The sequence below is a fragment of the Mustelus asterias genome, chromosome 7, assembly GCF_964213995.1.
Source record: "Mustelus asterias chromosome 7, sMusAst1.hap1.1, whole genome shotgun sequence".
Classification (NCBI taxonomy): Eukaryota; Metazoa; Chordata; class Chondrichthyes; order Carcharhiniformes; family Triakidae; genus Mustelus; species Mustelus asterias.
In genome coordinates, this window is record NC_135807.1 from 104,135,273 (window position 1) to 104,157,574 (window position 22,302).

General features: G+C 43.0%; 1 protein-coding gene across 2 annotated transcripts in view; it reads left to right on the forward strand.

Moving 5' to 3' along the window:
• itga9 (integrin, alpha 9) overlaps nt 1–22,302 on the forward strand; it is a 493,651-nt gene that overhangs the window by 172,121 nt on the left and 299,228 nt on the right. For both annotated transcript variants that reach the window (XM_078216645.1, XM_078216646.1), the window contains exons 14-15: nt 2,054–2,208; nt 12,528–12,685. In XM_078216645.1, coding sequence (XP_078072771.1) covers nt 2,054–2,208; nt 12,528–12,685 — 313 coding nt within the window. The remainder of the gene's footprint in view (nt 1–2,053; nt 2,209–12,527; nt 12,686–22,302) is intronic.

Genomic DNA, 22,302 nt, shown 5'->3' on the forward strand with positions numbered 1-22,302 from the left:
AAATGCATATCCTCCTTTGTCATTGATGCTGGAGAATGAGATTGTTTGGCATCAGTGTTTTTACAACATTCACTAAGATAATTAGAAATTGAAGACCTACAGGTGGCTGAAATGGAAAATGCATTGATACAGTGAAGCACTAAATGGCACATCTCCAAATTCAAAACCTATTGATCATGATTAGATAGTCTGGGAAAGATGCTTAATGGATACCAAAGCAATGGAGTGAAACATTGAAGAAAATCAGTCCCAGCTGTTCTGATGAATGTCCGCTCTCTTGGCTGAGGCTGAAACCTAAAGAGGAGATGTTAAAAATAATAGAAAAAAATGGTAAGGAATGGAAATGTGAGAGTATTATTGTCGTGGACTTTGAAATTCTCTAACATACTTCAAACATTATAAAAATATTGAAACCTTAGAATTTTGTTTAGGCTGCTTTTTCTTCATCTCTGAAATCTAGTTGATGTAAGCCAGCAAAAGAGAACCATGTTACACTTCCTGGCTTTGATTCCCTCCCTTATAATAGACCATTGTGATGGGAAAGGGAATTGCTGACCATGAAAATCTCAAAGAGGGATTATTTTCCTTTAAAAAGAAAGGAAGACTTGCATTCATAGAGCACTTTTTATGACCACCGGATGTCTCCAAGTGTGTTACAGTCAATGAATGTTCTTTTGAAGTGTAATCAGTGTTGCAATGTAGGAAACAAGGCAGCCAAGTTGCACACAGCAAACTCTCACAAACAGCAAAGTGATAATGACCAGATAATCTGTTATTATGATTTTGATGGAAGGATAAATAACTCCATTACTCTTCTTCAGAAAAGTGCCATGAGATCTTTTACATCCATCCGAGGAGATAAAGCCTCGGTTTAACATCTTAGCAAAAAAGACAGCACTTGTGGGCCGCATGGTTGCACTGTGGTTAGTACTGCTGCCTCTCAGTGCCGGAGGCCCGGGTTCAATTCTGGCCTTGGGTCACTGTTCTGTGTAGAGTTTGCATGTTCTCCCCATGTCTGCATGGGTTTCCTCTGGGGTGCTCCAGTTTCTTCCCATACTCCTCCGTGCTGGTTAGGTGCATTGGCCATGCTAAGTTCTCCCTCAGTGTACCTGAACAGGTGCTAGAGTGTGGCGACTAGGGAATTTCCACAGTAACTTCATTGCAGTGTTAATGTAAGCCTACTTGTGACAGTAATAGATAAACTTTAAACTTCAATTCTGGCCTTGCGTGACTGTCTGTGTTGAGTTTGTACATTCTCCCCATGTCTGCTTGGGTTTCCTCTGGGTGCTCCGGTTTCCTCCCAAAGTCCAAAGATGTGCAGGTTAGGTTGATTGGCCATGCTAAATTGCCCCTTAGTGTCATGGGGGTAAGCAGGGTAAATACATGAGGCTACAGGGATAGGACCTAGGTGGGATTGTTGTCGGTGCAGGTTCAATGGGCCCAATGGCCTCCTTTTGTACTGTGGGGATTCTATGATTCTAACAGTGTAACACTCCCTCAGTATGGCAGTGGACTGTCAGCTTTGATTTTTTTGTACTCAATGCCTGGAATGGAACCTGAACCCAAAATTTTGTGGCTCACTGGCAGGAGTATTATCAACTTAGTCTCCACTCACTCTGAGGGGAAGAAAAGGAGAGAAGTTTTAATTAATGGGCAATCACTGAATACCTGAAAGGCACAGGCCATCCAAGAGGGAGTGAGAGTTCTACTTTAATATTCATTCATGGGATGTGGGCATCATTGGCTAGGCCAGCATTTATTACCCATCCTTAATTGACCTTAAGATGGTGGTGTGCTGCCTTTTTGAACCGTTGTAGTCCACAGGTTGTAAGAACACCATAATGGTATTCGGAGGGGATTCCAGGATTTTGCCCCAGTGACAGTAAAGAAAGTGTAGGACAGTGGGGATGAGTTTCCATGTTTGACCTTTGCAACTATTTAACTCTTCCACGCACAATGAAATGTTAATTAGTCATGAAGGAAAGGAGGAAATCTCTCATATTATGATTTATCGTGTTAAGAATGTTTCTTTTATATTTTTCCTCTTTTCCAGAGCTCGGCCAGTCATAACCATGGAGATCTCCATCATACTTCCCAGCTCCATCAACATCACAGCTCCACAATGCCATGATGGTATTCAGCCAGTCAACTGTCTCAACGTTACAACTTGTTTCCGCTTTCATGGCAAGCAGGTCCCTGGTGAAATAGGTAATATTCTGATGATTTACTTTCTGTATATTACTTGGGTTTTTTGATCCCCCCACCTTTTGGTTCTCAGCATTCCATGTTGGCTAAGCAACTAGTCGAGGGACACATTGGCTGGAATTCTCTGGCCGCACACACTCTGCTGCCGAGAATGGAGAATTTGGCACTCAGTCATTCACTGAGGCGGGACCAGAGAATTCCACCTGTGGGCGAAGTCGAAAAATCCACCCATGGTTTTTGATTGGACATGTACTTGACTGAATTCAGATTGAACCACTTATCTCCTTTGCTCTTTTTCTTTTCCAACTCATTTCCAATCCACTTACAGCACTGTGGGAATAAAATACTCAAGTGCTCTTAATAACCTATCCTGACAGGAATAAACATCCAAAGCAAATTGTTGGGTTAAATTGTACTACTTGGGGAAGTTTAATTGGGGGAGAATTCTCTCAACCCAGCCACAGTAGTTTGGTGTCAGGTAGGATGGTACAGAGAATCTGGTGGGAGTCAAAAAATCAGAAACCCGCCATCTTCATATTGCAATTCTTCCAATGTCAGGTTCAAATTTGACTTTGACCAACACCGTTCATCAGTCAGTGATGTTCCTTGAAGTGGGAGGAAGGTCTTTTCGGGTGGGTGGAGTCCAAGGTCAGCACAAGTGGCCAACCAAAGGGACTCCCTAATCATTATGAGGCAACTAGATGTCAAAGATGCTCAGTTGTGTTCTCCTCTCTTATGGTGAAGACTGCATTGCAGCTGGTTTGTTCCCTCATCCTGGCTCTCGTGTCATCGAGATCCCAGCAAGATGTGTAGCTGCTGCTAATTCTGTGTTATTTGTCAGTGGCTGCAGTCAGAGGCAGGGAGAGTGGTGGAATGTCTCCAATGGGCACGGCTGTTGGAGCACAGCCGGCTCACAACCCCAAACCTCCATCCTCACAGTGAATGGTCATGGCTGACATCTTTCTATGTTGCCAAAACTGTGATGTAGAATTTCAGTGATAGTGAAAACAAGCAGAAAAGTGTCCATGTGAGGCTTCTTGCACAAGGTTTTCATCACCCGAGTCAAAGAGCACTGTCTCTATATGGATTCATGGATGAACTGCAGGAAAGTCCACCTCTGGTCCTCCAGGATGTCCTTTACCTGGAAGGGGTAGGGTGGGAATGCCAGATGAAGGATTCAGCATTTGCAGTCCAGCTTTGAGATGGAGGGAAACCGGTAAAGGACATGCTCACTCAGTGTACCACTTCAATTTATTCACACGTCCATTGAGGTGTCGATAATGCCGACTGCAGGCAACCCTGCCATGGTAGCGGCTCTCGACCAGATCAGGAGATGGAGGGCCTGTCAGCCATTAGCACAGGGCTATGAGGAGGAACAGCCTGAGCAGCAAGAGACTGGCGAACATGGAGCAATGCAAGGATGAATGTTGGCCCAACTAGGGGTGTGCAGTTGGCAATGGTGGAGGTGCCCTGTAGTGAGTGAATGCCTGTCTGGGTGCCACTCACCAGCCCCATCACCTAGTGGTAATGACGCCAACCATCCCACCCGCCTTTGGACTTCGTCTCCATAGTGGAAAACTCTACCCTTTGTTGGCTTAGCATTGAATGTTTGCGAATGGAATTAGCATGCTCTAGGATGTTTTCCTGCCAAGAATATGTCTGAGACAACAAAGGTGGAAACTGTTCAGTCTTTTCTCCTGCCCAGCATATGCGGTCCAGGTCTCACCACTGAAAAGGTGCATAGATTGATCTGATTTCTACATCTGGTGTGTCACAGTGTTGACCACTTTATTCATGCATGAATGCGTCAATTTCCTCATTTACTTCTCCAGTTTCTCTGCAATGATGTTCAGTGGAAGCCCTGTCAGCATATTGCACATTCTCCTCTTCTCAATGATTCTTTTGTCTTCATTAACAGCATTCTGTCCAGCTAAGCTGGGCTTTGAGAGGACTGCAGACCCTTCACTGCCATCCCTGCCACCACCATCTGACCTTGCTCACGTGGAGGTGAAAACCCAACCACCTGTCTTACTGATCCTTCTGACACGTGAGCATTTGAGCTGGTGCATGGTAAGCATAAGGACTTCCACAGTGCATCCTCCCAAGTAATCACCTTCTCTGAGTATTTATCATCTGCAAGGCCCTGGTGGAGAGAAAAAGTATTAATTAGTGCTGGCAAGGTCAGAAGATATTGCAAGTTATCATTATGAAGATAATGACACAACCCAAGTCAACTTTAATTGCCACCTAAGTAGCTGGGAAATCCCTGATGTCCAGGGATGGCAAAATGCCACTAATTTCCAATGCTGCACCCTCTGCAATTGTTAATCATTAAATATGCCGTTCTCTTCTTCTGTTTCTCCTGTTCTCTACAAACAATTGAGGAAGAAGAAGATAAATGGTCACATTGGTAGATTTCGAAGAGGAAAGACGGGAGGAGACTCAAGTGGAGCATAAACACCATTATAGCCTGGTTGGGCTGAATAGCCTGTTTCTGTGCCACATATCCTATGCAATTCTATGCAACGTGGAAAATAACAGACCTATGTAGTACTGTAATGGCATGTGTTCACATAATGGTTGTAGTGCATTTGTTTATTGCAAGTATGACAGAGTGGCAAGACATCACCTGTAGGATATGGGTGAGTGGTTGTTGTGGATAGATAGACAGATAGAAACATGAAGCAGAAGCAGGATGGTGGGAGTGTTGCTAATGTAAGTGGGTATGAGGTGTGATATGATGGATTGGGCTTGACAAGGCAGAGTGAGGGGCTGGGCTGATGCACACAGCATGATGTAGGTCAGTGTACTCACCTTTTCGGACTTGGTTAGACTGGTAAATTGCTTCCTGTGCTGATTTCAGGAAAAAGGCAAAATGTCTCTGTTGCTGACCTCTTGGGCTTCCTCACACTTTCATTGTGGCAGCAACCATTTTCTTCTACCCATTATTGGATAAAATGTCCCTCTCTGGTTCCTCACAACCCTGATGTGGAGATGCCGGCGTTGGACTGGGGTAAACACAGTAAGAGTTTTAACAACACCAGGTTAAAGTCCAACAGGTTTATTTGGTCTCGTGACCCTCAGCAGTACACTAAAAGAGCATTATTAAATGGGACACGGCCTTTGCATATACTGAATCCATCATCACACCATGCCTGCTCTCTGTTTCCAACTCCAAATTCCTTCTTCCATTTACGTTTTAAATACTGGAGTTGAGATTGCACCATGCTAACCCTCAGCACATACGCTGTGAACAATCAATGCCAAAGCTGGAAGTCAAATGATGATGAGATGGCTGTGTTAAAATGTGAAAGAGAGACACACTGAACATATATCCAGGTTTCCTTTGCAGTATCACATTCCCAGTACATCTGAGTTAATATTGGGCCTGACTTTCCAGTTAAACTGTCTCAAACACACAAGAGACTCACTGCATTTGAGACCTGAGATATTCTGTCTCTTTCAGTCTACTTGATGGTTAAAGTATTCCATTATAATCATACTGCTTTTGCCACAATTGCTTCACTGATCTTTGTGTGTGTATATCCCACCATTTCAACACTGCTATCAGGAGGTCTGTAAATAACTCAGAAAAATCTTGCATCAGTTTTTTATTTCTCAGTTCCCCTCGGAGAGTCTCTCTTGTGTCTCACCCTCACTGATAGCCCCGTTTATTCATGCAACCTTAGCATTTTTTTTGTCAGTGTGGCATTGCTTCTTCCTTTTCCAATCTCCTTGTTCTTTTTACAGACCCTGTGCAGCCTGGAGCATTTATCTCTTAGTCATGCCCAGCTTGTAGCCAGGTCTTAGTGATGGATGTTATGTGATATCCTTTAAACTGGACTTGTGATACTCCACTTATCGTATTCCTTGTTTGATGTGCATACATGTACATTCATTATTGGGTAAGAGACCATACCCTGCTGTCCTTGCTGCTGTTTTTCTTACTTTTGAACTTATTGCATCACTTACATTTCATTCCTTGTGTCCTCATATTCTACTTTTATCAGTTTTTTTGCTGTAATTTCCTTCTCTGACCTGCAAGTATACATGGACTTTCTGAAGGCCTTTGATAATCTTACCATATTGCAGCCTCATAAATAAGTTCATTTCATGTGGACTCGGGGAACAGGCAGCAGAATGCATGGGAAACTGGCTGCAAAAACTAAAATAAGGTATTGGTTAAAGGCAGTTACTCACTTTCATAGAAGGTGGGAAACAGTGTTCCATAGGGATCAATGCTGGGATTACTGTTACTCACCATTTGCATAAATGATTTAGACTCTGGAATTGCAAGTACAATATCAACACTTGTCGACAACATCAAGTTGAGGGGTTTGGTTAGTACTGAGGAAAACTGTGACAAATTACAAAAAGACATTGACAAACTTGAAGCATGGATGAATCAATGGCAAATATTTCAATGTAGATAAATGTAAGATGGTGCATTTTGGTAGGTGAAATAAGTAGATCATCTACTCCTTGGAAAATAAGAGCCTAAATGTGGTAAAGGTGCAAAGAGGCCGAGCAATACAAATTCACAAATCATTAAAAGCAGCAATGAGTTTAACAAAGCCAGCAAAAGTAGAAAATAGCAGTTAGTTTATATAATTGAATAACACAACAGAGAAGGATGACATTTGGCCCATTGTATCTTTGTTGGGTCTCTGAAATAACTACCATTGGTCCCACACCTCTTTTCTTTCACCATAACCCTGTAAAGTTTTCCTTTTTAAGTAGCGATTCAATTCCTATTTGAATGTTTCTACGGGAGTAGAATTCAAAAGCAAAGAAGTTGTGCTAGACTTGTGAAACCTTAGTTAAACCACACTGCACTGTGCACAGATCTGGTCCCCATATTACAGAAAGATATCGAAACACTGAAGGAAGTGCAAAAATGATTTACAAGGATGATTCCAGAAAAGAGAGGATATAACTGTCAGTAAAAACTGAACAGTGAAAGACTGTTCTATGGAAAAGAGAAGATTGAGAGATAGGCCGATAGAGTTCTTCACAATTTTGAAGAAGTTTGATGGGGTAGACATAAGGAGATTTCCACTCATGCAGCAGTGCATAATATTAGATAGACAACAAGAATTGCAGCAAGGAATTCAAGAGAAACTTCTTTACTAAGTGAGTTGTGGAAATGTGGAACTACCATATGAAATGGTTGAAGTGAGCAGCAAATAGTATTTATCCATTTAAGGGTAAGCTGAATAGATACACAAGGAGAAAGGAACTGAAGATATGTTGATAGGGTGGGATGAAGTAAGGTGAAAGCAATCTTGTGTGGAGCATAACCACCGGCATATGGACTTATTGTGTTGAATGGCCTATTTCCATGCTGTAAAATTTTATGAAACATTTATCTTACCTTCAGCACTTTTTAATGTCATTCTTTCAATTTCATCTAATTCTTACTATGGTTCTGTTGCTAAAATGGGTAAGTTCCTGCCTCTGAACCAGAAGCTTAAAGTTTTTAAAGTTTATTTATTAGTCACAAGTAGGCTTACATTCACACTGTAATGAAGTTACTGTAAAAGTCCCCTTGTTGCCTCACTCTGACACCTGTTCGGATACACTGAGGGAGAATTTAACATGGCCAATGCACCTAACCTGCACATCTTTGGAATGTGGGAGGAAACTGGAGCACCTGGAGGAAACCCACGCAGACACAGAGAGAATGTGCAAACGCCACACAGACAGTGACCCAAGCCGGGAATCAAACCCAGGTCCCTGGCGCTGTGAGGCAGCAGTGCTAACCACTGTCCCACTTCCAGGTCTTGATGGCCAAGGAGGGTACATATCAACTGACTCAGTGTCAACTTGTAAATCGTTCCAACATACACAAATGACAGGTGGTAAAAGTGGGAGAGATTCCTGGTCATCATGTGATGGAAAGAACATTGGAACCACTACCATCTGCAGGTAAAAGTGCATGTTGCCACAGCAACTCAGACTCCTCAGGGCTTGGTTTCCTCAGTTGACTCAATGGTCGGTGTGAATCAGATTAGTGCAACAGCACAAAGTTCAAACCCTGTTCTGGCTGGGGTGGATTCAAGACCTCCCTCCTTGCCCTACCTCTGACAGAAGTCATGGCACTGTGGCTCTAACCTGTCTTCAGTTTGTGAACAGAGGAGGAAGAAGTCAGTAACTCCTGTGTGATTCTGGCTGAGTAGTTTAATCAATCTAATCTCATTTTAGTATAAATTGATTCAATGGTTGCATATTACAACTGTCTTCAGATTGCATTAAATTACAAGCAAATAATACACCTAGCTCCTGTTGCCCTGGTTCGTTAGGCTATCTGCTTAGCTGTGACAGTTCTGAGAATTCTAAATTCTGGATGGAAGATGCTTTATCCTGATACTATCTGGTTGCCTCAGATCAGTCATTATCTCTTTGAATGGCGGAGCAGACCCAGTGGGTCAAATGGCCTACTTCTGCTCCTATGTCTTATGGTCTTACGGCCTTGGGCTGCAGGTACACATTCTTTGGATTGCGTAGGCACTCCTCTAACTGTTCCTCATGGTCTCGGGTGCTAGTTGCCTCAGCGATCTTTCAGTGTTATCAGTTACTTTGGTTTGTAGGTATCTCAGCAGCTGCATCCTTATCTAGGTGCCTAATTCTCTTGATTTGGTGTTCTCTTGATTTTGAAACTGCAACATTCTCTGACTTTGACACCTACTTTTTAATCATATACAGAAGCAAGACTCAACTTCTCCTCCTGTCATTGATCATCCCCTTCCTGCTGAAGTGTCCAGAGCTAAACAATGACTATCCAGTTTGAAATATCCTAGCTTTTCATCTTTTGGCTATTTTCACTTTTATTTTTATTTTTTCCTGAGCTGATCTCATGTATAGGGCAGCTACAGCTGAAAAACCAGTACCATCAAAGACACGATGTGTTGAATAGCCTTGTTCTGCACAATTTCTATCTATCTGATTTCTTTGATGTACAAAGAGGTTGATCATCAATCACTGACACTCAGACGTGTAGCAAAACTGGCCGTTTAACTGCTGTCTATAAACAGCCTCCAGAATATGTGTGCCATGACTGATTCAAAAAAATTAAATGCAAGAAATCAGAAGTAATCCCCTACTCTCTGCCACAGGAATTCAAGCAGAGAGTCTGGCCACTTGAAATTGCTAGCAAGAATGAAGAATCCTCTGTGAGAGGAAGAATAGAGCTTTATGCTGGCAGGGATGTGGGGGAGGGGCGATATGCAGCCAATACTCCATGTAGCAGTTGAAGAACGGTATAAAAAGGCCTCCTCTTCACCACCACTCCCAACCCCCATCCAACTCATCCCAATTCATCATAATTACCTATCCTTTAATGGCTATTAAATAAATTACACTTGGTCACAAATTAGGAACATTTGTAATTGTGCTCCTGTCTGGAGGAATGACCTTTATCTTAATGTAGTACCTGTGCAGCTCTGCTAGCGCATGAATGCCCCTTCATCTTCATCAGAAACATGTAGCAGGAAACAGCTGGAATGTATAAAGGTGGTTGATAGAAAATCAAAACACAACCCTGTTAAATTAGAGGAATTATGATTAAGACAAAATAATGGAAAAATTAGACTTTTGATTTAATGAAAACTGTTATTTTACTATCCTCCCCTTTGTTCACATCAAAACCATCAATCTGAGGAAATGGCTGAACAAGGACAGCATGGAGATGGTCACTTGGCCCTATCAGTTAGCTCCACAAGGGCAGTGCTCACCCTTTTGCAAAATGGAACAGAGGAACACAAGTAGGCCATTCAACCCATTGAGCCTGTTCTTCAATTTAGTGAAATCATGGTTGATCTGTGATCTAACTCCATACACCCACTTTTGACCCATCTTCCAACAAAACCTTTGGCTGATGGAAATCATTGACCAAACACCAGCTGCCTTTTGCAGAAGAAAGTTCCAAATATACTACTTCCACCCTTTCAGAGGTGTTTCCTAATTTCGCTCTTGAAAGGTCTGGCTCCAGCCTTGCCATCTGTTTTTATATTTCTAGTTTGTTTTCACTCATCGGCCTAGATTTTGAAGGTGACGGGTTTCCCTTCTTCCTATCTGAGGAGAATGCTTCACCGCCGATGCTATCTGTCCCGCAGCCATCTTACCCTCTGACAAGCGTTAGTTGGCTGGAGATGAGACTTTGCCCCTCAGTCGGGAGGAAGTCTTGCTTTGGAGACCTGCCAGTCAATCTGATTGGCTGGCAGTTTTCTCAGCCCAGCCGTGCCAGAAGCTGCAGTGAACAGGAAGCAGTGCCCAGTTCTAAGTTCCGGAGGTCCAGGACTAAGTGAGTGTGGGGGTCTCAGGGCAGGGGAGGGAGCATCCATGTGGGCAAGACCTTCTGGAGGCGTGGGGTGGGGGGGCACTGGAGGTTATAAGGAGGCTGTTGATGTAGGTGCCCCTAACCCCCCTTCCCCCATTCCCTGACTGAGGCCTCAGCACGTCACCTGTTGGGTTTCCCACTGCTTGTTTGCTTCTCTCACCAGCCTGGAAATTGAGGCTGCTGGTCATTAATTGGCCACTTAAGGTCCTAAATAGGGGGAAGGGCAGGCCAGCCTAGACCCAGCCCATCTGATGGAAAACTGCGGAGTCAGAGCGGCCAGGACCCTGAAGGGAAGGCCATCTGAAGAATTTTACAGACCCACCTTGCCTATGTAACATTCTGCCCATACTGCATCAACTGAAGCTGTTGAATGAACTGTTAAACTCAACATTTAACTGTACCTGCTTCCCCAGTCACATGAATAAAAGAGAAACCTATACACTCAGTCCCACTTATCCATATTACCAGCATTATATTTCTTACAATAGTTAGAACAAGCTCTCCTTGACTTTTCATTTACTCCTGATTGACTAACATGTATCTTACAAAATATGCAACACTTCAGAAAGGTAACATAAAAGCACAACTAATATACTGGTCAAAATCTTAGAACATTGAATTAGCACAAAGAGAAAATCTGTCCCAATATCAAAGTCACTGCGTAGCAATCTACTCCTAAGACAGTCGCAATTTGATGCATTTAATTTCCTTTGCATTTTAAAAATGTTCTCTTACTGTAAAGAAATTAAAATGAATTATTATGGACTGGTATCCTTCCCCCTACGTAATTCATGAGATTGTGATATTGAAGCCCACTTGGATTGGCCATTCTATCTGCATTTAGTTTGGTGGCTGACTTAGTGACAATCTCTCACTATCTTTCCCTGTCTTCCAGACAAGATTCCAGCTTCTCAACATCTCTCTCTCTCTCTCTTCCCCTCCCCTCCCCCCCCCACCCCTCACTCCCCTTCCCCCCCCACCCCTCACTCCCCTTCCCCCCCCACCCCTCACTCCCCTTCCCCCCCACCCCTCACTCCCCTTCCCCCCCACCCCTCACTCCCCTTCCCCCCCCACCCCTCACTCCCCTTCCCCCCCACCCCTCACTCCCCTTCCCCCCCGCCCCTCACTCCCCTTCCCCCCCACCCCTCACTCCCCTTCCCTCTCAGTCTCTCAGCCAGTTTTGTTTTCCTTTCTCTTGTTTCTCTCTGTCTCCTCTTCCTCTTGTCTCCTTTTCTGTTACTCTCTCTGTTCCATCACCTTAGTTGTCACCTATTTGTCTTGTAGGGTGGAATTTTCAGCTTGCGGGATTTTCCACTCCTGCCAAAGTCAATGCACTTTTGAGTAGCTCGCTGCATTTTCCAGCCCCATCCCCTGTTTATTTTACAGGGCCAATAAAATTCAACCCCCAATCTCTCTTGTTGATCCTTTTCTTTCAGTCTATCTTTGAGTGTGTTTCTCTCGTGTTTCCCACTCAGTTCTTTTTTTCTTCCTGCAGCTATCACTTATATTAAGTCTGTGGGAACTTTTAATCTGCACAATATTTTGATGATGATTGTTCTGAAACCCATGTGCTGTCTAAGTACTCTGTATCCAACATACCCTTACCCATCCTCCAAGCTTGATTCAAACCCCTGACTATGAATTGACTGCAGGAATAAAAGCCAATGAATGGTATTTTTCACTGTGTGGTGAATACTAGAAGAAAAAGATGTGAATAAAATACGAGCTGCATCTGCGTGTTATCAGAAATCTGTCTAAACACATTGCAAACATTGAATTCTCTGTGTGACTTTTTTATTCTATATTATTGCAAACAGGTGCTAATTCCACTGAGGTTAATTGTCAGCAGAATCTCATTATCTTTGATGTTCCTGCGTAACTAGATTGTCCTTGTTTAGTTTCCCCCTGAATGCTGGACTGCTGTTGAGGCACATATGCTGCAGTCACTTTACTGACTAATACTGAATTCAATGCTTGGTTGCAGAATTGATTTACAATCTGACAGCAGATGTGGTGAAGAAAAGGAAAGGTCTGCAGGCCAGGGTTTACATTTATGCCAATGAACCAGTGAGCCAAATCATGGAGAAAATTGAGCTGTCCTCCAGCAAGGAGAGCTGCAAGAACTACTTTGTCATCGTCAAGGTCAGTCTACCAACTTATTTCATCAGATGAATTCTGTCTTTAAGGATCATTTTGCAAATCGCATCTTAGTTTTTCTTTACTGATGCAAACAAGGATTGGGTTTTGTGAAACAGGAGGCTGAATTTTTAAATGGCATCGAGGCTGGGCTGGAGCTGGATGACTCCACTATTTCTCAGCACTGACCGAAATGCCAGTTTTCTGTCATGATCCTACTATTGTAGAAATGAATGGTTGGAAGGCACGAGACGTCACTGGGTAGTGGGGGGTGTGTGCCATCGGGGCATGGCTACCTACCCATTAACTGTGGGTAACCAATTAAGGCCCTGAAATGTTCTATTAAGAACAGATTAAAGATGTCAATTGCCCCCTCTGCTGAGGTCAAACTTGGCTGATGAATAGAGGTGGTTTCTTGGTGCAGACTGGGGTGCCAGCTCCTTACAGTGATATAACATTCTTAATGTCTCTAGCACACCCATGGCCATGAATGTGAGACTGCCACAGTTATAGCCGTGAGCCTGTCTGAGGACAGATTCTTCTTCTACAGTAGCTGTCTTGCAGCTGTGGCCAATTTTAATTCTACTTGTTCAAAAGGCCTTCAGAGGGCACCTGCTCTTCTATCTACATAGCAATCTTTTAAAATTATTTTTATTGTCATAAAGCCGTGAATCATGTTAGTCTGTTGTCCTTTGATAACCGATTAAGCCCGAGTCTCTCTCAATGGCTACTGTTTTGATTTTTTTCCATTGCATCTCTATTAAATCTAACCATATCTTGGTTAGACATCTAACTTTCATGGATGTGTTTCTACAACATGGCATCCTGTAAGAACTATTACCAATTTCCTCCATTGTCCCATTTTATTTTTGTATATCTTTAATGTGAATTTATAAATAATAATTGAATTGTAGCCGGAAACTCAAGAAGACATTTTTGGCCCACGTGAATATTTTTCCACCTCATGTCAGTACCATTGAAGGGAGAAGTCGCAGGCAGGCATCTTGAGTTACTTTTGTCCTATTGCCCATTATTTCTCAGTTGTTGATAAAACATTGGTTGCTGTTGCTGAATCGGTATTACTGTGGACAAGATGTGTATTAGGCTATAGGTGCACATAGGTACAGGATTTCCACAAAACACCATGGGCAGAACTTTCTCATCCCATCACGGGAATCGCAGCAGGTGGGACAGAAAATTCGGCAAATGTAAAGGTCTGTTGACCTCGGGTCTTGGGATGTGCACGGCTGGAAAATTCCACCCTACAGGTGCTTCATTCCTTTATCTTGAAGACATGACCCATATTTCTTATTTCTAGTTCTTTTGGATCTGCTGTCATCACCTCATAGACCTTCTGTCCTTGCAATCATCTCCAAACTCATTTCTGCTCCTAGGTTCAAGTATGGTAAGCTTTTGCAGAAAATACGGACACATGGGATTGAGGGTGATTTAGTCTGTGCCCCAAAATCTGTGCCCCTCTTTCATGAATCTCCGTGTTTGAACCTCTCAAGTCAGATTTCCTCCACCTCCGCGGAAGTGAAACAACTTAAATCACTGTCATAAATTATAACCTTATTGGTTGCGACCCTTTTTATCCTTTTCAAACTCTGTGCCACCTTTTATGCTGTTAACCAAACCATCATTTAGCAGCACCTCACCTTTGTTGTCCTGTCCACTCTTAGTTCCAGCCAGTCAGACTCCTTCAAAGGCTTCTCAGCCCATTTCCACAAAGTTTTCTCTGGAAAACGAATCTGCAAAGCCATTCATTTTGAACCCTACCATAAACTCTGATGCCCAGCCATTGATACAATTCCTCTTCCTGGACGTTGTCAGGTTGAATAAGGCTCTTCACAACTTTGGCATTCCTGTTGACCATAAGCAGAGCTGCTGACTTCATGTCCTCTCCATCACCAAGACTGACTGCTGCCATGTCCATGTTAACACCCATTTCTGCATCAACTTAGTTCATCCGCTGCCGAAGCCCTTACGGTGGGTTTAAAGTGGCTGTGGCTTCAGCTGCTTAGACCCAAAGCTCTGGAATTCCCTTCCTAAAACTCCTCACTGCTCTACCGTTCACTTTATTTCTTAAGACCTACCTCTTCGACTAAGCTTTTGGTCACCTATCCCAACAGTTCTTATGGAAGATCATTGACCTATAAGTTAGAAATCATAGAAATCATAGAAACCCTACAGTACAGAAAGAGGCCATTCGGCCCATCGAGTCTGCACTGACCACAATCCCACCCAGGCCCTGCACTCATATTCCTACATATTTACTCACTAATCCCTCTAACCTACGCATCTCAGGACACAAAGGGGCAATTTTAGCATGGCCAATCAACCTAACCCGCACATCTTTGGACTGTGGGAGGAAACCGGAGCACCCGGAGAAAACCCACGCAGACACGAGGAGAATGTGCAAACTCCACACAGACAGTGACCCAAGCCGAGAATCGAACCCGGGACCCTGGAGCTGTGAAGCAGCAGTGCTAACCACTGTGCTACCGTGCCGCCCCGCTACGTGGGGCGGCACGGTAGCACAGTTAACACTTTTTCTCTCCAGAGATGCTGCATGACCTGCTGAATGTTTCTAGCATTTTCAGTTTTTATTTCTGGCTGTTCCTTCTTGGCTCAACATCAATTTTTTTCCTGAGCAACTTGGAATATTCTCCTATGTTAAAGGAACTATATAAAAGCTGGTTGTAGTTTTTTAATTGAATAATACAGTGGAGAAGGAAGTCCTTCAGCCCATTGTGTCTGTGCCAGTCATTGTTGAGGAATCTAATCATATTCCCCTGCAACGAGGTTTTGTGAAGGGTAGGTCGTGCCTCACAAACCTTATTGAGTTCTTTGAGAAGGGGAATGGCACTAAGTCATAATACTCATTTGGAGAGTCAGTGCAGACACAATGGGCCAAATGACCTCCTCCTGTGGTGTAACAGTTCTGTGATTGTGATTTTACCTCCCCTTATTCTTTCTACTAACATCAGATCATACAGTAATGAGTCCAAATCCATCTCAAGAAAGTCTAGGAAATATCTGAGTGCCTGTGTCCAAATCAGAAGGTTGTATGTTCCAGTGTCTATACCAAAAACGTGAGCATGTAACTGGTCTGCCACTTTAGTGGCACTTTAGGGGAATGCTGTACTATTCTTGTTTACCTGTTTTGGGATAGGATATTAAACCAAGGTGTCTGGCCTAATATTTTGTCTTCAGCTAACATCACTTAAACAGATTACATGGTCAGTAATCTCATTGCTTTTTATGTGACCTTGCTACGTGCAAATAAGCTGCTAACTTCCCACATCACAACAGTGGCTATAGTTCAAAAAGCACTTCACTGACTGTGAGAGCGTGGGAATGTCCCAAGGTTGTGTATATTTATGCAAGTCCTTTCTTTTGAACGTTGTTCGTGCAAACTGATGCAACTTAAAGTTTAGATATGTAGAGCTGTCTGGTGAGGATGGCCTCTGGTTTGAATGAAGCAGGATTGGGAAGCCCTTATTTAAAATTTGGACTCCTCTGTAGCAGATCATTATCTTGAATGTAGTACTGAGGGCTAAACATTGCTCTGAATTCTGTATAATTGTGTGTTGCTCAAGACAAGTGTAAGGATGTTAATGCAGAAAAGATATTGCCAAGACTATGAAGAGATTTGTATTTGAAGGCAAAACATTTGAAGTCAATGGAATGGATTTTCATGATGATGTGGGAATCAGGAGCCAAGAAATTTCCCAGTGTCCCAATCCTGCCTTCTACTAGGGTGTGCAAGCCGCCAGGATTTTCATCTGGCAGAGGTAGGAATGGAAGCAAGTCAATGCTAAGGGGGCCAGGTTACAAGACTTACCTTTGTTCATAGAAACATTAGTTCTGCAGATTAATGTGAGGTTCCCCTACCCCTTGTCCCATATCTCTTCATTCCCTCCATTTAATTCCCCTTTATTTTCTTACCCACCTCATGGCCCATCCCCTCCCACAACTCCCACATACCTACTCACCAAGTACCAATATACGAACAAATGAACAAGGAGCGGGAGTAGGCTATTTAGTCCCCTTGAGCTTACTCTGTCATTTAATAAGAACATGACTGATCTGTTAGTAACCTCAAATTTGCACCCGTATCTATCATCCCCTTGCTTATCAAGAATCCATCCACTTCCGCTTTAAAAATGTATAAAACCTCTGCTTCCACCACCTTTTCAGGAATAGAGTTCCAAAGACTCATGACCTTCTGAGTAAAATCATTTTGCCTCATCTGTTTTAAATGGGCGACCCCATATTTTTAAACAGTGACACTTAGTTCTTTCTCCCACAAGAGGAAATATCCTCTCCACATCTACCCTGTCAGAAACTTGTATATTTCAGTCAAGTCACCTCTTACTCTTCTAAACTCCAGCGGATACAAGCCTAGCCTGTCATAATATTCCCTCACAAGACAATCCATCCATTTCAGGTTTTAGCCTGGAACTACTTCCAACATACTTATGGAACTCATGAGCCCTATAATAACATGGGAGTTTATGAAAAGCTCATATGTTTGTCAAAATGAACAAAGGTTTCTTGGACAGCCACTTAAAGAACCATTATTTTATTTAGAAGCTCATAATTCTGTCAGAATTAATAATCTCGCATTCCTTGCGACAGCTGTGTTTTAAAAAAAACCGACTAAGCAGAATCCATGAGTGCTTTGAAAAGCCATGCATTTGTAATTAAGTTTTCCTGAACAAGCTTGTAAGTAAACACTTCTGCGCAGAATCCACCTGAGCCTTTAAAGATAGCCACAAGCTCAACCATTTCTCAAAGCTTTGAATCAGCCAAACAGTTGGCTGGGCTGAACTTTAAGGATAAAATGAAAGCAGTGGACATTTCCCAGAATCAGATCAGGATTCCAAACTGGACTAGACTTTCAAAATTTTATAATATAGAATGCAGTTCCCCAGTGGATAGCTAATGCACCCTACTCTTACAGTGCTCTTCTTTCTCTTGACCACTTGCCAGTTGTCAGTAGTAACACTCTGGTAACCACATTATTTAATGGTCACTTACCTTTTCAAAGCAAAACACCATGATCAATTATTGGGTAGTAAAACCAGATATATGCTACAGCATTATATAATGACATGTGCAGGACCTTTTATATGGTTCATGCTCCAAACCATGCTTCACCCATGATATATGGGATCCGTGTGCTATTGTGATTCATATTGTCTACCAAAACCCACCCGCCTCCACCAAAATTGCAGAAGTTCTGAAATGCCCACTTTGGCAAAGTTAAGGCAGCATCTTGTGGACTGCTGCTACACCCTCCTTCCGGTGTTAAGGAAGACTGGTAGTGTTGGCGATGCATCAGAGAATCCCGGATCTGGTCCTGCCCACTATTTTGAAAGCCCACCAATGCACTTGCAACTGGATGGGAAAATGTAGAGGGAGTGCCGGAGCTTGCTAAACATACCAAGGTTAGGTTTGATAAGTGAGCAGGATTTAAATCAGCAACAGAGTGTCAGCAGCAGAGTTTTGGATGAAGGGTTTTGAAAGAGTAAATGAGAAATTGTTTCCACAGGCAGAAGCATTAGTAACCAGAGGACACAGATTTAAATTAATTGAAAATAGAACCAAATGGGAGATGAGATTTATTTTATGTTGTTGTGATGTGGAATATATTGCCTGAAAGGAAGGTGGGAGCAGATTGAATAATAACTTTCAAAAGGGATAAATCATAGAATCCTACAATAGCTTGACACAGAAGGAAGTCATGCGGCCCAATAGGTTTGCACCGGCTTTTATGACAAATAATTCAATTAGTCCCACTTGCCCAGTTACTTTCTGGAAGCTTCTATCGAATCTGTTTCCACCGCGCTGTTTGGCAGTGCAGCCCAAATCTTAACCACTTGCTGCACAAAAGACATTTTTCCGAATGTCACCTCAAGTTCTTTTACCTTAAGAAAAGCCCAATGGCTTTTGACCCTCCATCCATTGGAAATAGTTTTGCTTTATTCACTCTTCTGTAAACCCTTCAGACTCTTAAGCATCCCTGGAAAATCTCCTCTGCTCTAAGGAAAATAAACCCCAGTTTCTCCAGTCTGTCCATGGAACTCGAATCTCTCTTGCCTGGAACATTCTAGTAATTCTTTGCTGATCCCTCGCCAGAGACTCCACATCCTTTCTAAAGTGTGGTGCCCAGAATTGGACACAGTACTCCAGCTTGGGCAAACTGCTGTTTTATCTTGGCTTAGCATAACTTCCTGCCTCGTATATTTCGAAAAACCAGGATCCAAAGGCTTGAGTGGTGACAGTGGCTCAGTTGGTAGTACTTTTGCCTCTGGGTTCAAGACTCAGTTCAGGACTTAAGTGCAAAGAACAAGGCTAACACTCAGGTGCAGCACTGAGGGAGTGCTACATTGTTGGAAGTGCTATGTTTTGGGTAAGATGTTAAAAACCAGGCCCCATCTACCTGCTCAAATGAATGTAAAAGACCCTGTGGCATATTTCAAAGATGAGAAGGCAAGTTATTCTTGGTACCTGGCCATTCTTTGTCACTCAATTTAGACACAAAAACAAATTATCTGGTCATTATCACATTGCTGCTTCTGGGAGTTGGCTGTGTAAAAAAAATGAGCTCCCACGTTTCTAACATGACAACAGTGAATACATTTCACAGAATTGTTACAGTGCAGAAGGAGGTCATTTGGCCCACTGGATCTGCACTGATTGCCCAACCGTGCATCATGGCTTAGTCCCATTCCCCTGCCTTTTCCCCATACCCCTGAATATTGTTTGTGTTCAAGTAATCATCTAATGCCCTCTTGAATGTGTTGATTGAACCTGCCTCCACCACACTTGCAGGCAGTGCATTCCACATCTGAACCACTCGCTGTGTGAAAAAGTTTTTTCTCACGTCGCATTTGCTTCTTTTGCAAATCACTTTGAAGCTGTGCCCTCTTGTTCTTGATCTTTTTATGGATTATATGTTTTGTAAAGTGCTTTGAGATGTCTGGTGATCATGACAAGTGCTACATAAATGCAAGTTTTTACAGATTACTCACAAATAGCACCTGTCTCTTTTGTTTAACATTGTTCCGTTTCGCTTGTACTGTCACTCTCCTAAATGTATTATATCATACTTTTTTGCATCAACTTGCATTGCTTTATGTTTGTCTATTTTATCAACTTCTCAATGTCCTCTTGAAGTACGTTACCTTCTTCCTCACTAGTTTTACTAAACTCCCAAGTTTTGTGTCATCTGCAAGTTTCAGAATTTTTCACTGTACCCTTAAGACCTGAATCCAGGGGAACACCACTGTCTACCTCCCTCCCTCCCTCCCTCCCTCCCTCCCGCTGAAAAACACCCATGCACCACAACTTTGTTTTCTATTCCTTACTGGGGAATATTACTAAAAGAATGACAGTATGTTAGTTCCAGTGAGAAAAATGGCACATTTCTCTCCAGATCTTACCACATTTTGCCACAAAAATACAGGTGGGCGAGATTCACACCGTCATGTAAGGGGGGAGAGGGCATGAGAGGGCTAAACACGTCAACAAAGCCTGGCTACACTGAGAAACAGGGCACCCTGATCAAAGCAAAAAGTTACCGTGCCGCACCACGGAGGGCTCAGAGGGCCCTACCGACCCGGCCTCCCTGATTGGAGCCCCCCCCCCCCTTCTCTCCACTGGGGTCTGCTGCCTTGGCATTTTCCCCTGACACGGGCTGGAACTGCCAGATTGGCATATGCATGGTACAAACCTGGCAGCGCCAACTTGTGCTAGGGGACATTGCCAGGTCACTGCTTGGCCATTTCCCCATCCCTGGTGGGCTATACTTTACTTACCATTATGCCATTTATATTAATGATTGCAGATGACACCAAGATTGATGGCATAGTAGACTGTGAAGAAGGTTATCTAGGATTGCAACGGGATCTTGATCAATTGGGCCAGTGGGCTGACGAATGGCAGATGGAGTTTAATTTAGATAAATGCGAGGTGATGCATTTTGGTCGATCGAACCAGGGCAGAGCTTACTCAGTTAATGGTAGGGCGTTGGGGAGAATTATAGAACAAAGGGATCTAGGGGTACAGGTTCATAACTCCTTGAAAGTGGAGTCACAGATGGACAGAGCGGTGAAGAAGGCATTCGGCGTGCTTTGTTACATTGGTCAGAACATTGAATACAGGAGTTGGGACGTTTTGTTGAACAGGTACAAGATATTGGGAAGGGCATACTTGGAAAACCGTGTACAGTTCTGGTCACCCTATTATAGAAATGATATTATTAAACTAGAAAGAGTGCAGAAAAGATTTATTAGGATGCTACCGGGACTTGATGGTTTGAGTTATAAAAAGAGGCTGGATAGACTGGAACTTTTTTCTCTGGAGCGTAGGAGGCTGAGGGATGATCTTATAGAGATCTGTAAAATAATGAGGGACATAGATCAGCTCGATAATCAATATCTTTTCCCAAAGATAGGGGAGTCTAAAACTAGAGGCATAGGTTTAAGGTGAGAGGGGAGAGACACCAAAAGGTCCAGAGGGGCAATTTTTTCACACAGAGGGTGGTGAGTGTCTGGAACAAGCTGCCAGAGGTAGTAGTAGAGGTGGGTACAATGTTGTCTTTTAAAAAGCATTTAGACAGTTACATGGGTAAGATGGGTATAGAGGGATATGGGCCAAACGTGGGCAATTGGGACTAGCTTAGGGGTTAACAAACGGGGTGGCGTGGACAAGTTGGGCCAAAAGGCCTGTTTCCATGCTGTAAACCTCTATGACTCTATAATCTTTGTGCCCCTGGGAGGAATCCCCACCACATCTGGGTGAACCTGTTGTAATCTGCACTGACGTGACGTCATGTTGGCGCAGTTTGTATATTCAGTGCGGAGTCAATATACGGTGAGGGAGCGGGTTAATATTAGAATCTATTGAAATGTATTTAAATCAGGTTCATGCCCATGAGGGGTGTGGAAATTGGAAGTTGCCATTTTGCCGTTGGATCGTGAGATCCACAACTTCTGAGGTTTCGCCAAATCTTGAGTCCCTGCTGCCATTCCCGCAGACGGCAATAATGGGCCAATAATTAGCTGGTGGGGTGAGAAGTAAGATCACAGCCGATGAGTCAGGCATATAGTCAAGTAATCAACCTATCTAACTGTTAGGACCCAGGCTTAATCATGGTCTGTGGAGAGCAGTATATAGTTGTTGGTAGTTATACACTTGATATAATTGTGTTCAACCCTTGTCATCCTCAATATCTTGCTTAACATAGATAGCGTAGAGAGTTCTACATCAAGACACTCAACATATATGATGGCAGCAGAGTGACCATGACAGGTATCTGCCATATGAGATATAGGTTGAACACTTTGGTGGAAGTCACTAATGAGCGGTATTTATCAGACCGTTGTGAGCTGTTCATTTTTGCACTGCAAGTGCTGCTGTTTTGACATCCCTCTGGCATTGTGAATTTGGAGGTTTTATTGTTTGAGAATTCCTGTTATGAAGAGCACAAATATAAATAATCTTTAAACATTCTTCTAAAAATACTTCTGGAAATATATTTTTTGCCAATTTATATTCAGTGAACATTGTGTTCCTCAAAATGGCCTCCAACTAGGTTTGATGGGACTGTA